We start from the raw sequence: 15619 nt of genomic DNA, 5'->3' as shown, positions 1-15619 counted from the left end.
TGTGTGTGTGTGTACACGTGGTGTGTTTATATATAAATTTTTATGGATTGATGAGTGATTTAAATAGTAGGTATGATGGGTTTCATTCTATTGTTTTGAGACGTGACTTTTCGGGAGACAATGTATTGAGAATTAGGAATTTCTATTTTTTGAAAAGTATCAAGATTTGGTGTGAGTTGCTTCCTTATGTGAATGGGTAATTTCTTGCTTTTAGCGTAAGTTGCTTTGGCGAGATTTTAGTGTTTTAAATCTAAAGACCGGGGGGTCTGAGGATTTGGAGGTCACGGGTGGTGACATCTCCTTTGAGAATTGCTCGACATTTTGGGTCCAGTGCGACTTGCTTAATGGTTTGATAGATGACCGAGGGTCCGAGGATTGGGGGTCACGGGTTGTGATGTCACCTTTGAGAGTTGAGTAATATTTTGGTCCTGAGTGACTGCTTTTATATGTTTTGATCTAAAGGTCGGGTGACCTGAGGATCCGGGGTCACGGGGAGTGACCTCAGGCAAATATATCGGGACACCACGCGTTTAGCCGGGTGAGCTGTTACGTTCAGTTAGAGCTCTAGTTTGTTGCCATTGTATCTCATGGGGGGTAGCTGGGAGTTACTTAAGACTCATGAGTGCGTATTTTAAAAGGGAGTTTCGGGGTATTCTTTCTTTTATTGTTCAGGGTGGACTTGTTTTCCATATTTAATTATTGGGGCAACAATTTATATAATTTTGTCATGAGGTGACTTGTTGTGTTGTCCTTTTCGGAAAAGGTATTGAGTTTTGGAAAGAAATCAATGCGTGAGTTGTTTGCATGAGTTGCTTCATTGAATTCTATTGATCAGGGAGGTCTTGATCATATATTAAGTGTTGAGTAACGTTTTATATGATTTTGTCACAATGTGACTTGTGTTGTTTCTTTTGGGAAAAGAATGTTGGTTGGTTTACGGAATCATGGTTTGTGTTTCTCTTCTTTGGGTTGAAAGGTTTTCCTCGTTATTCGTGTGGGTTGTGTGATTTTTATATTTGAGTTTACTCATACAAGCTTTCCTATGCTTACAGGATTTGTTGTGTGACAACCCGATGCACTATTCGATGGTGTATGAGTAAATCCTGCCGGTCAGGGTAATCGCGGGTGAAGCTGAGATCTTGTAGCAGCTGTATGGAGACCCCGTGACGTTTGAAGAGGCTGTGAAGAGCTCGAAGTGGAGAGAGGCCATGAAGTTGGAGATTAAGGCTATCGAAGAAAACGAGACTTGGGAGCTAGTAGTTTTACCAGAAGGAGCAAAGAAAATAGGGGTGAAATGGGTTTTCAAGACCAAGTTTAACGAGAAGGGTGAGGACGACAAGTTCAAAGCTCGTCTTGTGGCAAAGGGTTATTCACAGCAACATGGAATCGATTACAATGAGGTGTTCACTCCAGTGGCTAGATGGGACACAATCAGAGTCATTCTTGCCCTAGCAGCACAAAAGGGATGGTGTGTGTATCAATTGGGCGTGAAAAGTGCATTCCTGCATGGAGAATTAAATGAAGATGTGTTGGTTGATCAACCGCAAGGGTTTGAAAGAAAGGGAGAAGAACACAAGGTTTATATACTTAGAAGAGCATTGTATGGACTCAAGCAAGCTACCCAAGCTTGGTACAACAAAATTGAAGGGTATTTCATCAAAGAAGGCTTCGAAAAATGCTACCGTGAGCACACGTTGTTTGTGAAAACTGAAGATGGAGGTAACATTCTCATTGTAAGTCTTTATGTACATGATTTGATTTTTACTGGAAACAATGAGGATATGTTTGTGAGGTTCAAGGAATCGATGATGAAAGAGTTTGCCATGACTGATCTTGGGAAAATGAAGTATTTTCTTGGGGTAGAAGTCATACAGAATGAGCAAGAGATTTTCATCAATCAAAGGAAGTATGCTTATGAGGTGTTGGAACGTTTTGGGATGTATGATAGTAATCCGATGAAGAATCTGATCGTTCCAGGGTTTAGATTGTCAAAGAGTGGAGGAGGAGCTATTGTAGATGCCACAATGTTCAAGCAAATGATTGGGATCCTGATGTACTTAACGGCTACGAGGCCAAACTTGATGTTCTCAGTCAGCTTGATCATTAGATATATGGAGAGACCCACTGAACTTCACCTGCAAACTGCGAAAAAGGTCCTTAGATATTTGAGGGCTACATCTGAGTTGGGGATTGCTTATAGGAAGGTGGAGAAGAAAGCTTGGTAGGGTTTGCAGATAGCAATTACGCAGGGGACGTCGATGACAGGAAGAGTACCTCAGGGTATGTTTTTATGCTTGGAACTGGAGCGGTCCCATGGTCATCGAAGAAGCAACCGATTGTGACCTTATCAACTACAAAGGCTGAGTTTGTCGTAGCTGCATATTGTGCGTGCCAAGGAGTATGGCTGAGGAGGGTACTTGAGAAAGTTGGGCATGCTCAAAGTAAGTGCACAACGATTTATTGTGATAACAGTTCAGCTATAAAACTTTCAAAGAATCCAGTCATGCATGGTAGGAGTAAGCATATAGATGTGAGATTTCATTTTTTGCGTGACTTGACAAAGGAGGGAACTATTGAATTGGTGCACTGCAATACTCAAGAACAGGTCTCGGACATTATGACAAAGCCACTCAAATTGGAATCGTTCTTGAAGCTGCGTGATAAGCTGGGCATGTGCTCGAAGTTAGAGTAAACTGATTGCACTCTTGTGCAATTCAGTTTAAGGGAGGAAATGTGAAGCACTAGGGTTTACTTGCTCGAGGGTTTACTAGCATTTATTGTTTGCTTTTACTATTTAGTTAATAATGTTTGCCCTAGTTGTTAGGGTAAGTTGTTAGTGTTATTAGTGTTTGAATTGGTCTTAGACCTCTAAACCACGTTTTAGGATCATGTTCGATGTGGAGTTTGTTTGATTTCCATTCCATGTAAAAAGGCTTGTTTAAAAGCCACAGTTTGTTATTCAATAAGATGGTGCTTCATGTCTCAAACGAAAAGTGTGCTTGATTTCATACTTGAAATAACCTTACACGTTGGAGACTTGTCGCCAAATCTACCTTAATCTTGATGCAATCGGAATCGTCATCAGAGATTTACTGCTTCTGCGAGGCTCGATAGGCGAAGGACTGAGAGAGGATGCCAAATCGACCGGCATCATGACGAACACAGGCGATCCCCTCTGCGGCGAGAAGCCTAAGAAGAGCTAGCCGTTATCTGGTGAGGCCGAGTTGAGATTCGAATTCGAGAGAGAGAGAGAGGATTAGAGAAGGGCTAAATACTGATTACTACCATGTAGTTTGGGTCTAAAATCAATTCAGTCCCTGAACTTCTAATTTCATCAAGAGCACCCCTGCACTTTCAATTTTGATCTAATAGGTCCAATTTGTTAGTCTTCCGACAATTGAGTCATTTAACTTGTTGATGTGGCTCATATATGGCCTATATTTTATGATGTGGTGTTGAGGTGGCCTGCATAGTCAATTTAGGAGTGAGTCCCACTATTAGAAATCTATCAAATAAATAGTTTTTCTACAAATCATCCAACTAATAACTTGAACTCATAAGAGAATATTAACGAATTGGACCTATTAGATCAAAATTGAAAGTACAGGGGTGTTTTTGATAAAATTAGAAGTCCAGGGACTGAATTGATTTTGGACCTAAACCACAGGGTAGTAACTAGTATTTAACCCATGAGAGAAAATGAGGATGCGAGATTTGTTTTGGGGAGTGAAATTTACACTCCCCTTTTTGCATTCTACACTCCCACTTCAATCTTTATATTATTATATTGTGTGAAATTCCACTTTTCCCTTACATTAAATACTGGTTACTACCCTGTGGTTTGAGTCCAAAATCAATTCAGTCTCTAAACTTCTAATTTCATCAAAAACACCCCTGCATTATGATTTCTCATCCAATAGGTAATTCTGTTATGCTTCCGTCAAATAAAGCCCTTAAACAGCTGACATGACATGCCAACTCAGCTTCGGTGGGACCCACATGGAAGGTAAAATTCTAAAATTAAACCTGGCTCTCTTTAAATCCAGGTTTCACCAAAACCCCCATTAGGCGACTTTCTCCTTTAACACAGTCCCAAATAAAAAAAAATAAAAAAAAAAATAAAAAATCGAGAAACCCAGAAAGCTAACTTTCTTGCTTTGAAGTTTTTTTCGTGTCCACCTTCCAAAACGCTGAAACAGTAATATAAACTCCCTCTACTCATACTTCTAGTACCAGACAATCCTAGTCACATTTTTCTTGGGTTTGAACAACCTTTATCTAATTTCAAGAGAACTCATTTGATTATAGATCATCTATTTCTTGTCTTGACAAACTGGGCTCTTGAAGCCTTCTTCTCCATATTTTCCATCTTGACCTCGAGGAGGAGTTCAGGCAAGAAGGCTCTGTGCAATTCGTTTACATACGGCAAGAAGTACTGCGAGAGCTACGTGAATATCGAGAACGCTAATTCCTGAAGTCTCGACGACGAGTCGACGGAGATGAATACGAACAGAAACGGCAAGAGCTCTAACCAGCCGTTGTCTTAGCAATATTCCGGCTGCAAGCGCCGAAATGGCGTCGCAGAGGTTGTTTGAAACCAATTTCATGTTATCCTAGCGCTGAAGGGAGGATAATAGAGCGAATTTGAGCGTGGATTGTGTGTCCGGATAGCAGAGGCGAACTTGGTTGTGGATGAGGACGGCGAAGATGGATCGGGACTGCGCGACGGCAAGGATTAGAGGAGGTGAGCGAGTGTGAGGGAAAGCGAGTCGGGATCGTAGTGGTTGCAGATGTTGAAGACGAGCTCGGCGTGGTACCACCGATCTCTCCAAATTTATAATCAAACCCCCAATTCTCTAGCCCAATCCAAAAAATCCTATCTCAATCTTCAACCACCACCGTCGGTTGGTAGTGGCTCAAGACGGTACGATCGTCATCTATAATTGCGGTGCAGTCACCAACGCGAAGATCAAGTCAAGCTCATCGGCACCTACTTCGTCATCGTCTCCGACCACCCCACCCCTGCGCCTGCATGTTCGATCCCTCCCTCGTCAAGGACATCAAATGCGCCGGTTTGATCCCCATCATGGCCAGATCTCAGGTCGGGCATTTCATCGAGGCCCAGATCCTCGAAGCCATTAGGGTGGACTACCTCGACGAGAGCGAGTATCTCTCCGCCGCCGTAATAAGGATTTCGGGTGAAACCTAGGTTTAAAGATAACCAAGGTTAATTTTGGTATTTTACCTTCCATGTGGGTCCCACCAAAGTTGATTTCGCATGCCACGTCAGCTATTTAACGGCTCCATTTAACAGAAGCATGACGGAATGACCTATTGGATATCACTCATAATGTGAGGGTGTTTTTGATTAAATTGAAAGTTCAGGGACTGAATTGATTTTAGACCTAAACCACATGATAGTAACTCGTATTTAGCCCTATATGAAAATTTAACATGATATGAATTGTGATAGCATGCCGGAAAGAAGGAATACTCCTCACTGAAAAGATAAAAATATGTATGGACAAAGTATTTTAAGGAAAAATAATGTAAAATGTTTCATGTTTCTTTCATTAGTGCTAAGAAAAAAAAAAATCTAATCCCGAAGAAAGCAATGGATCACATGATTTTTTTTTTAGCATAGATTTTTTTTTATTAAGTAAAACAAAGGAGAAGTGTGTTAAAATACTTTGATCATGATGAATTGAAGAATTTATCAGGAAGGATCTGTACAAAATTTCTAATCTTGGTCGAGAATTGTTTTGCATGTCACCTTAACATAGGATCCACCAAGTCTATTTCAGCATTCATACTGATTGAGCATTTCATGTTATTGCGATGTCATCTGAAAGTGGATTTCATTTTAGTTACGTCAACACTTCAACATCCAAATTAATAGAGCCTAGATAATACTCAGACCTCATTGATCAATATTAAGAATATAGCGATATTATATTTCAAAAAAAAAGAAAAGAATATAGCGATATTATTGATGAAATTAGATGCGCATGTCTTAATTTTTTATATAAAGTACAAGATGATGAAATGAAATTCCTCTAATGAAAAACCTACAGTTTTAAAATCTTCCAAATTTGAATGAAAAAGACAATGAATCAACGGGAATCATTTATTTCTTAAAGCATTTAAGAGTACATTTTGTGATTTGAGGAGAATTGATACTTTTATGCAATCAAGTTAACTACGTTAACCCACGTACTGAGTCACTGACTTAAGATCGATATATAATCTCACCCTCAAAAATTTCATGAACCAAGTCATCTATGAGGCTGGGGGAGGGCCTGATCCATTTGTGGCCCAAGCCTAGCTAGAATGTGGCTAACACCAAATCCACTATGGATGGGCCAAAATTAGCTATCTTCCACCTCATGACAACCATCTCCAGTGGGTATAACTGAACATGATTGCCTATGATTTCGGGTTTTTCTAACTAAATCAAGTTTTTAGGCCTGTATAATAACGATACTATCACAGAGCTCAATTTTGCACAAGGCATGCAAGCAATTGAATCCAATTACCTAAAAACAAGAACAACAAGAACAGAAAAAGATCAACGATGGCAGGGATGACTGGAAACATAACATCATTGCAATCTCAAGTGTGCATTGAATTACCTCCCAACGTACATTCGCAGGGCATCATAGGTCTGGAAAAAGACGGTCCAGGAATGAACTATAGTTTTCCGATATTGGAGATGCAGATGATCCTGATTTTCTCCATCACCCAAGCCTTCCATTTGATTTTGAAGAACTTTGAAATTCCCAAGTTCACCAGCGAGATTCTTGTATGTGTTTTCTTTCTCTCTCTACTACTTCTTAATTGTATTTTTTACAGCATTAATTATATCGGCTTATATGATCAGCATCTCTCATATTGAACCCATTTGCTTAAGTAGAATCCATAGGAGCCAGGATCATCTCTAGTGGTGTTTCTGGTGCTCATATCTGCATATCTGCTCAGGAGATGAGCACTACATCAACATATATGAAAGCTATACAAAAAACATGATATAATCGTATCCTCTTTCTTAATTGAACTTTATTTACAGTGTATATATACTCTGTTGTTTTAAAACCTCAATTATATGGTTGACTGGTTGTTCTAGACATAAGCACAATTTCAACATCAATACAAATAAATGAAATATACATACGTATCCACATGCATGTAAGTTCACATAGAGTCGGAGGCAACCAAACTTTTGCCTATCAAGCTTCTATATACTCGATCTATCTAAGTCTGTAACTCCTTACAACTTTTTTTTTTTTTTCACAAATTACATGTAGATTACCTGAAATTTTATGCTGATTAGCTCACTGGCCACTGCTTATATATATAAATTGTCAAAACAGTAGTAAGGTTATTTCTATCAGGAATAGAATGAGGGTGGATCAATCATGCATGTATGTTCTTTGTGACGATATTCTGCTTGTATAAGGACGATGTTGTTTTGGATTGCGAAACAAAGTTACGCACGTACACTGGCTAGAATCAGCACCAAAAAGATCATCAAATTTTATATTATTACTGTTGTCACTGAATCATTGGTATGGTTTCTTCTGAAGGTAGACGGGTATAGTCCTAGGCCCTTCATTCATAGGAGCCTATAATGTATTCGAGAAGCACATCTTTCCTCGTGACAATCAAGCTATAATTGTAGTGCTGGGTGAAATTGGTTATGAACTCTTTCTGTTTCTAGTTGGAGTAAGAATGGACCTGGAATTGATAAGAAGAACAGGGCGCAAAGTCATGATCACCGGTATTTTATGCGTGTTAGTCCCTTTTGTAACCAGTATGGTCGTCCAAAACCATCTCATGATCCCTGTGTTTCAGCTGACCAAAGATCAAATCTCTAAGCTTCCTTATCTAACGACATCATATTGCATGACTTCGTCTCCCGTCATTGTTCTCCTTCTTCAAGACCTGAATCTCCTAAATTCTGAAATCGGCCGACTAGCTGTGTCCGCATCATCAATCAGTGAATTATTTGGTACTATCTGTATCTGGTTTTCCTCCGTATTGTACAGAATGGGAAAAGTGAAACCTGTGGCTGAAACTTTATTAGTTTTCGGAGCAGTTATTGGCAGCATGCTAGCATTTCTGTTCATATTCCGACCAATACTGTTTTGGGTGATTAGGCAGACCCCGCATAACAAGCCTGTTAAAAAAAACTATGTCAATGCCATAATCGTGCTGATGCTTTTTGTAATAATACTGTCACATTATTACGGCCATTCTTTCCATTTCCTGGTTTTCGTATTGGGTCTGTCAGTCCCAGCTGGACAACCTTTGGGATCAACTCTTGAAGAATTGCTCCATGTCTTCATTTCTCAAGTGCTTCTACCCATTTATGTGACTGCATATGCAATGAAGGCAAATTTTCGGTTGGTCGATTTCAATGACCCGGCCACAGTAATCACTGCTATTCTCATCGTTTTCATTTTTCTGCTCAAAATCATAGGCAGCATGGTTGCTCCATTGTATTGTAAAATGCCCTTGAACGATGCATTTGTGCTTGCTCTCATTCTAAGCTCCAGAGGCATTGTCCAACTTTCCGTCTATACTCGATTCAAAGACGATCAGGTATATTTCCTTCTCAACAAAAAGAAGCTAGTTACGGCTTTTCTCCAATTTACTATCTAAACTTCGTACAATATACTAATTTACTAATTGAATTCTAATTTAACCCAATTGAGTACCTGATTAACTGATCACTTATCTTAATTTCTCATAACAGAATAGTCTTGGGGATTAAAACTACGATATCATTTATGAGTTAAGGTTTTGGTACTAATAAAATTCAATGGAAAACAAAAAATATTGCTGTATAACCTTCTTTATCAAGACTCACATCCATCCTATCTGAGAAATGTCACATTTTCAGTGACGCAAAAACGAAGTCTTTTCTCAGATCTCTAATCTTCTTTCAAAAGAAGACTACTAATTATTTTTCTTATACGTACAGACTGCAAGTGAATCGATACATGCTTTGAGTCTTGCTAGCATTGTAGTGACTGCAACTCTTGTGCCCATTATCGTGAACCGCCTCTATGATCCTGCAAAGAAATACAGAGTCTACGAAAGAAGGGATATTATGCATTTGAAACCCAATGCTGAGCTCAAAATTCTTGCCTGCATTCACAGGTCAGGTAACATTCCTGCAGTCATCAATCTACTTGATGCAGCATGCCCATCTAAAGAAAACCCCATTGATATATATGTTCTTCACCTCATCGAATTAATTGGAAGAAGCTCCCCAGTTTTTATCTCCCACCAAATGCAGAAAAAGAGCATTTCCAATGGTTACTCGGACAATGTCATTCTTTACTTCAATAATTTCGTGAGAGAAAATCTTGGTGCTGTTACCTTAAACATATTCACAGCAATCTCTCCACCAAAATACATGCAAGAAGACGTATGCACACTTGCAATGGACAAGCACACATCCCTTATTGTGCTCCCGTTTCATCGAAAATGGGCGATTGACGGGTCTATTGAGTCAGACGACAATGCAACAAGGACACTAAATCGCAATGTACTCGAAAGAGCTCCTTGCTCGGTAGGCATCCTTGTGGACCGTGGCCATTTAGGCCTGTCCACCTCTGTTGTGGCTTCAGCACAATCATTTTCCGTGGCTGTAATCTTCTTCGGTGGGGAAGACGATAGGGAGGCATTAACATTTGCAAAAAGAATGGCCAGCGACTCGGGGATTAACTTAACTGTGATCCGATTAGTTGCTGTGACTAATGATTTTACTACCGGTGGGGAATGGGATAAAATACTTGATACTGAGTTATTGAAGGAGTTTACACACAGTCAGGCGGGTGAAGGGTTTGTGATATTTTTAGAGGAGTTGGTGAAAGATGGACCGCAAACAGCATTACTACTAAGGTCTATAGTGGATGAGTATGATCTAATTATAGTTGGGAGAAGGTTTCAGGCAGAGTGCCCTCAGACTGCAGGACTTTCGGAATGGAGTGACTTTCCTGAGCTAGGGACTATAGGAGACCTGCTTGCATCAACCGATTTAAACTGTAAAACTTCAATTCTAGTGATAAAACATCAACTACAGAACACTTAAGTGAAGAGTCTGGGTGCAAAAGATGTACATATGTTTCAAGCTTTCGCAGATCACGTTAATTTGATGGTCTTTGGAATTTTTTCACCTTTCTGATTTTTAATTTTTATTTTTATTTCTATTTTTTCATGTAACGCTTTCACTGAAATTGATATTTGTCGATACCTTACTGGCTCCTGAAGTTTCAGGTTCTTGTTTCAGCCAAGTCATTTAAAGAAGAAAAGTCAGAACTAGTTTTCCACAAGATCTCTTATTTTAATGAAAAAAATAGAAAAGCAACCTGGAACATCTTATTTAAATGACGTATTGCATTTTATGAACTAGAACATCTTATTGCATTTTCCAACTGAAATGAAACACTACTATTTTGATAAACCTTATAGTAATATATTCTGAACAAAGTTGGTAATATAATGCCAATGAAATTGTAAAACGTCCATCCAGATCCATGAGTTATTACAGAAAAGGATGTCATGAGTAGCTCACAGAGTTTGATAATCAAATTCACAGAAAAAGTTGTCACATAATATACTGTAATCTTTGACACTAATCTACCCATCCTAGAACCTAGACCTTAGCAGTAGGATTGGTCTCAAGTCTCAACTCAATCGGTTGGAGATACATGTGGTAAGCCAACATTGATCATTATCTCAACGACTATAAAGCAATGAGGTTTGGTGTCAAAGGCTTCACCAAATTTAGTTTACCTGTATACCATTGCACAGACAGAGCAAGAACTTAATGATAACATTCTATGGCACAGAGATATTATAGTCAGCCGTTTACATAGTACTAATTCACAAATGCGTAGGGAACAATAATGGTACGGACAGAAGCTATTTCAGCTTCTTGTTGGTAAAGTTACTTGAGCTTCTTACTAAAGTCAGAAAGCTGAAGAATCTGAATCCTTGGAATTCTAGCAGCTTCGTCTCTCTCTTTCTGTGTATTGTACCCCCAATCCCCTAATTCAAAACCCAAATTAGCAAGCGAAGCGATTAAGTACCACAATAAAGCAAACACAGCAATGATAACAGACAAGTTTAGCACTTTAGCAGTATCATTTAATACTAAGAGGAGAAAAATAGAAAGAGGAAGTTTACCTAGATACAAATTCCAGCCATCCAATTCAGGTTCTCTGATGACATTCTTTAGGGTTGCCAGTCTATCCTCCAAAAAGCTGGTAAAAGTTGCATAATTTATCTCATTCAGACTATGTTAGAGTAATAAGGAGGACGATGTCCAGTGCAGGAGTGCACAAGTTAGTCAAAACATCTGATATTGCAGTCAAGAATGATATTGAAACATGTTCTTCTATTTAAATATTAAGTGGAAAAGTATCTTACTGCAGTTTAAGCCCCTGATGTTTCTTCTGAAGTTGCTTCAATACTTCTACCTTTGGACTGCAAGAGGAATAAAAAGGGAGTACAGTTCTACATCATGGAAAGCAAGCCAGATCCAAAACCAAATGCAGACTATCATCAAGTTATATAGACTAACCCAGATCCAAGACCAAAGATTCTTTCAGGCGGTATTGTAACTCCTGCTAGTTCTCGCAATAAAGCGTCAGCAAATCTGCTCTACACATAAAAGAAACAGAAACCAAGATTGTGGGAAAATGCCAAAATGAAAAGTCTAATCTATAAAGAAAAATAAGCCAACTGCTCCTTCATTATGAAATGTGTCAATGACAGACTACAGAGCTAACTGGAATTTCAAACTCATAACTCAAATTGTATCAGTACTATCTTTCCCTGTTTTTGTTCTCCTCATGGGGGAAAGTAAAACTCACAAAATACTCTAATGCTATAGATAATGCTTGGATAAATTGATTAAATTCCACACCTGTTTCGTAGTGACAACGTATATGGTAGAGCTTGTGAATTTTAGAGCATCAGGAACACCTGGATATAATCTGCAAGCAAAGCCTCTCCCACTCAGTCATGAAATAAGATTTGACTATAAACCAAAACTACGTTACCCAAAAATCAATCAAACATTTCAAAGTGAGGGCACCTCACCTATTTGCACCAATCCAAGTTTTCAAGTCCTGTTCCATCCACTCATCCCTAACCTTCCCAAACAGATCTATAAGACCATCCCTGTCCTCACCCCATTCCTCCATAATCACAGGCTTCAACTCTGACCATTTCTCCGATATCCCTTCCACTGTGAGCCCTTCTGCAACTGATGACTTCCCTATAGAAGGAACTCTCATCTCCAAAAGTAACCTCACAAGTAAAAGATTCTCATACCCAGTTTCCACCACAGGTCTCACCTAACTCATCATTCATTTCTTCACAATTAGACCATCAAACTAACATATATATACATGGGTTTTGTGTCACTAACCATATGGAGGACTTACTATGCGCATTTGATCAAGAACCCAATTCTCCAAAGTTGAATCCACACCGTTGAACAGAGCTGGCCATCTGATTTTAGCAGCCTACACATCACCACTGAACCAAACTAAACAACTAGTGAAGTGAAAAGCTTGGAGCTTTAGAATAGTATGATCAAAAGACAATACCTTCAGGGCAGATAGAGAGCTTTCTCCGCAGCTATCACAGATAACTCCGTCGAAATCCAAAGCGTATAGATCACCCATTTCTGCTCTGAGTCTCGAGCTTCTTTTTTTGACCGAGAGGTCTTTGAGTTCAAATACTAGGTGCTTATTTATTCTCCAGAGCTTGTGGAGGTCCAATTGGTCCCGAACGACGACGTTTTACTGGACTACGATTCTATGAAGACAAAGAGAAAGGTGAAATGTGTCACGGAACAGTAACCGTAAATGGCACCGGAATGATTGATTATGGATTGGTCAGTTCTGCTAGTAAAAATGGAAGTACCCACAATCTCCTTCGAGACTTCTTCCGAGATAAAAAAAGATGCGAACATTCATTTCTATAACTTATTTGGGTGATAATTGTTCTGGTTGTGCTTTGAAATAGTGAGTCAGTATGTATAATTTTAACTCTAGCTTAAATAGTAAGCATAACTTATAACTTTTATGATAGGGTAAAATTCTTATATGATATTTGAACTATTATAAAATGCATTTTAAAAAAAAAAATGAAACTTTGATTGTAAACATTTGGGGTAATTTCCCCCTTCAATGAAACTTTTGTGATTCAAAAAAAAAAAAAAAAAATGCATTTTTTAAAACCTTCAAATTTTTAGGGAGTCTAATAGTACATGTACTATTCCTCAGTTAGGCCCCGTTTGGGATTGCTTCGCTTTTAAAAAAATCAGCTTTTGTTCAAAATTTTAGATTATTTTGTGTTTGGTAAATAAATAAAAAACAGCTTTAATTGAAAGTTATAGGTCACTGGCAGCAGATTTTAGAAGCAGCCCAGAGGTTGCTTTTAGAAGCTGTTGTTGATCAAAACACACTCTGCAGTTGTTTTATGTACTGACAGCACTTTTAAAAATATTATTTACCAAACACGAAACTGTTTTAATTCATAGCTGATTATTCTCACAACATAGCAGCAGCAGTTTTTTTTTAAAAGTCACAGCAATCCCAAACTAGCCCTTAACCCCTTTAGTATTTTTTTTGCTTATATGGCACCCATGTGGCATTCATGTGAGAAAAATATCAAGGGTAAAATAGCTTTTTCATTCACATTTGAATTTATGGTATTTAATATATTTACATCTATAAAATATAAATTAAAAAAAATTGACACATAAAAATTAAAAGTAATACCGAATTCTATTTGTCATGTTCTCGGAGCAAGTCATATTAGTACCTGTTTTTTGTTTGATTCTTTTTCATGAAAATATTAATATATATTACTTTGGATCAACTAATAAGAAATATTTTATTTTAGAATGATTAATGAGATTAATCAATAGAGGCTGTAGATAAATCTAAATATTTGACAAACTTTTTTTTTCTTACAACTTTTTTTTTTTTACAACTTAGTTTAATTATTTTAATTTAGTTAATGAAAATTTTATAAACAAATATAAAAAGAAGTACAGTTTTTTCATACTTTAACAAAATAATGGATGGAGAGATAATATAGGTATCACTAGACTCCCTACAAATTTATAGTTACCAAAAAGTGTATTTCATGATATAATAGATCTGGAGAACATGCCTTGCACCTGGTGTTTCTAAGAGAGTGTGATGCTTCGTTCGGTGGCGTGTCCTTGGGGCGTTGTAGTTAGACAGGCCTTTGAGGGATTTGTGCACACCAGCGGGACTTTCTGGCATAGGTGTGGTCCAGGGAAGATGGATGGGTGTTGGATTCCAGGTTGAACAGATTGATCTCAACTGGACCCTCCCGGATCGTTGGTGAGTGCAGGTGAGGCGCAGCGCCTGAGTGCTATTAACCAACAGCGGTTGGTGTCAATGAAGCACCGGAAATCTGGGCAGTTGATTGGACGTCAATATCATGGTGGAAACAGTCTTGGAAGGGATTTGCTCTGCCTTAATATCTGATTTTTGTCGTTTGCTGAGCTTTACGGCAGTCTGCGACATGGTCCTGCGGTGCGTTAGCCTGTTGATTTGATGTGACGAAGTGGTGATGCGGTGCGGCGGCGCGGTGAAGTGTGGATGGTACTGGTGTTGAGTCACAAATTACTTATGCATTTGTGCTCCAAAACTATATAAATTGTTTTGTCTTCCATGCTATTTTACCCTCTTTAATCCATTTCCTCTTATTTGTAGGAAACCATGCATTGAGAAGAAAATGATCAAATGGGCCTTGAAATGCGGAGATTTGAAGATAGGAGAAGAAAACACGAAAATTGAAAGAAAATTGCAAATAAACTTTTCTGGCGAATTTTCTGGTGAACTTTTCCAACAAGCTGCCACTCATGGAGGACTCTTTGTCCAGCCAAGGAGAACCACGGTTGTGAGAATCTCCCACCACTTGTGTCCTTTTGTCAAATTGCAGATTTGGAACCATTTGGAGGACAATGGCATAAGAGCGTGTGTTGCACATCGTGGGACCAAAGGGACATATATAGCTGATCAAAGAGATACCAAAGACCTTATCTTCATCACTTTTGACTCCATTAATCATTTATATCTCACCAAGACATCCTATTTTCTCTCTACAACACCACATCACCATTTCCACCTCCATAACCACCATTTCCACCACCAAACTCATCTTCCCACCAATTCCATAACCCTCCATCACTAGTAATCATTACTAGTTACTCTTACTTTCACCATTCCCACATCATCAAGAGCTTGGAGCAAGAAGAATAAGACATCCTCCACCTCATGAGCTTGGAGGCCCATCTCCTCCACCACTTTTGGCATCACCAATAGTCACTCCTTACTCCCTAACACTTTATTCTCGATGTATCTTAGAATGTTGAAGTTTGTCTATCTAATTATGAGTGAGTAGTGAATTTTTTGGGGTTAGGGTTGAAAGCCCTAGCCAATCTTGTATGATATTCAACACTATGTTTGATGCATTTTTATTTACCACATTCAGTTGCTAAATCAATTAGTGAATGTTCATATTTGAATTTGATTAGTTTAAGTATAATGCATTTGTC

At 38.6% G+C, this 15619-nt stretch overlaps 2 protein-coding genes across 2 annotated transcripts; one reads left to right on the top strand and one right to left on the bottom strand.

The window, feature by feature from the left end:
* Positions 1 to 6574: 6574 nt before the first annotated feature.
* Positions 6575 to 10284, top strand: LOC133716715 (cation/H(+) antiporter 4-like). Its single transcript, XM_062143387.1, has 3 exons — positions 6575 to 6802; positions 7588 to 8601; positions 8984 to 10284. Exons 1-3 carry the CDS (start codon positions 6575 to 6577, stop codon positions 10097 to 10099), a joined length of 2358 nt encoding a protein of 785 aa, XP_061999371.1. The 3' UTR covers positions 10100 to 10284.
* Positions 10285 to 10484: 200 nt separating this feature from the next.
* Positions 10485 to 12816, bottom strand: LOC133715240 (uncharacterized). Its single transcript, XM_062141658.1, has 8 exons — positions 12627 to 12816; positions 12462 to 12542; positions 12115 to 12371; positions 11939 to 12008; positions 11594 to 11673; positions 11440 to 11496; positions 11197 to 11273; positions 10485 to 11058 (listed from the first exon to the last, which is right to left on the bottom strand). The coding sequence occupies exons 1-8, from the start codon at positions 12702 to 12704 to the stop codon at positions 10958 to 10960; spliced, it is 801 nt and encodes a 266-aa protein (XP_061997642.1). The 5' UTR covers positions 12705 to 12816; the 3' UTR covers positions 10485 to 10957.
* Positions 12817 to 15619: the final 2803 nt, after the last annotated feature.

Source organism: Rosa rugosa, chromosome 6 (assembly GCF_958449725.1).
Source record: "Rosa rugosa chromosome 6, drRosRugo1.1, whole genome shotgun sequence".
Classification (NCBI taxonomy): domain Eukaryota; kingdom Viridiplantae; phylum Streptophyta; class Magnoliopsida; order Rosales; family Rosaceae; genus Rosa; species Rosa rugosa.
This window is presented reverse-complemented; position numbering and strand designations above follow the sequence as displayed.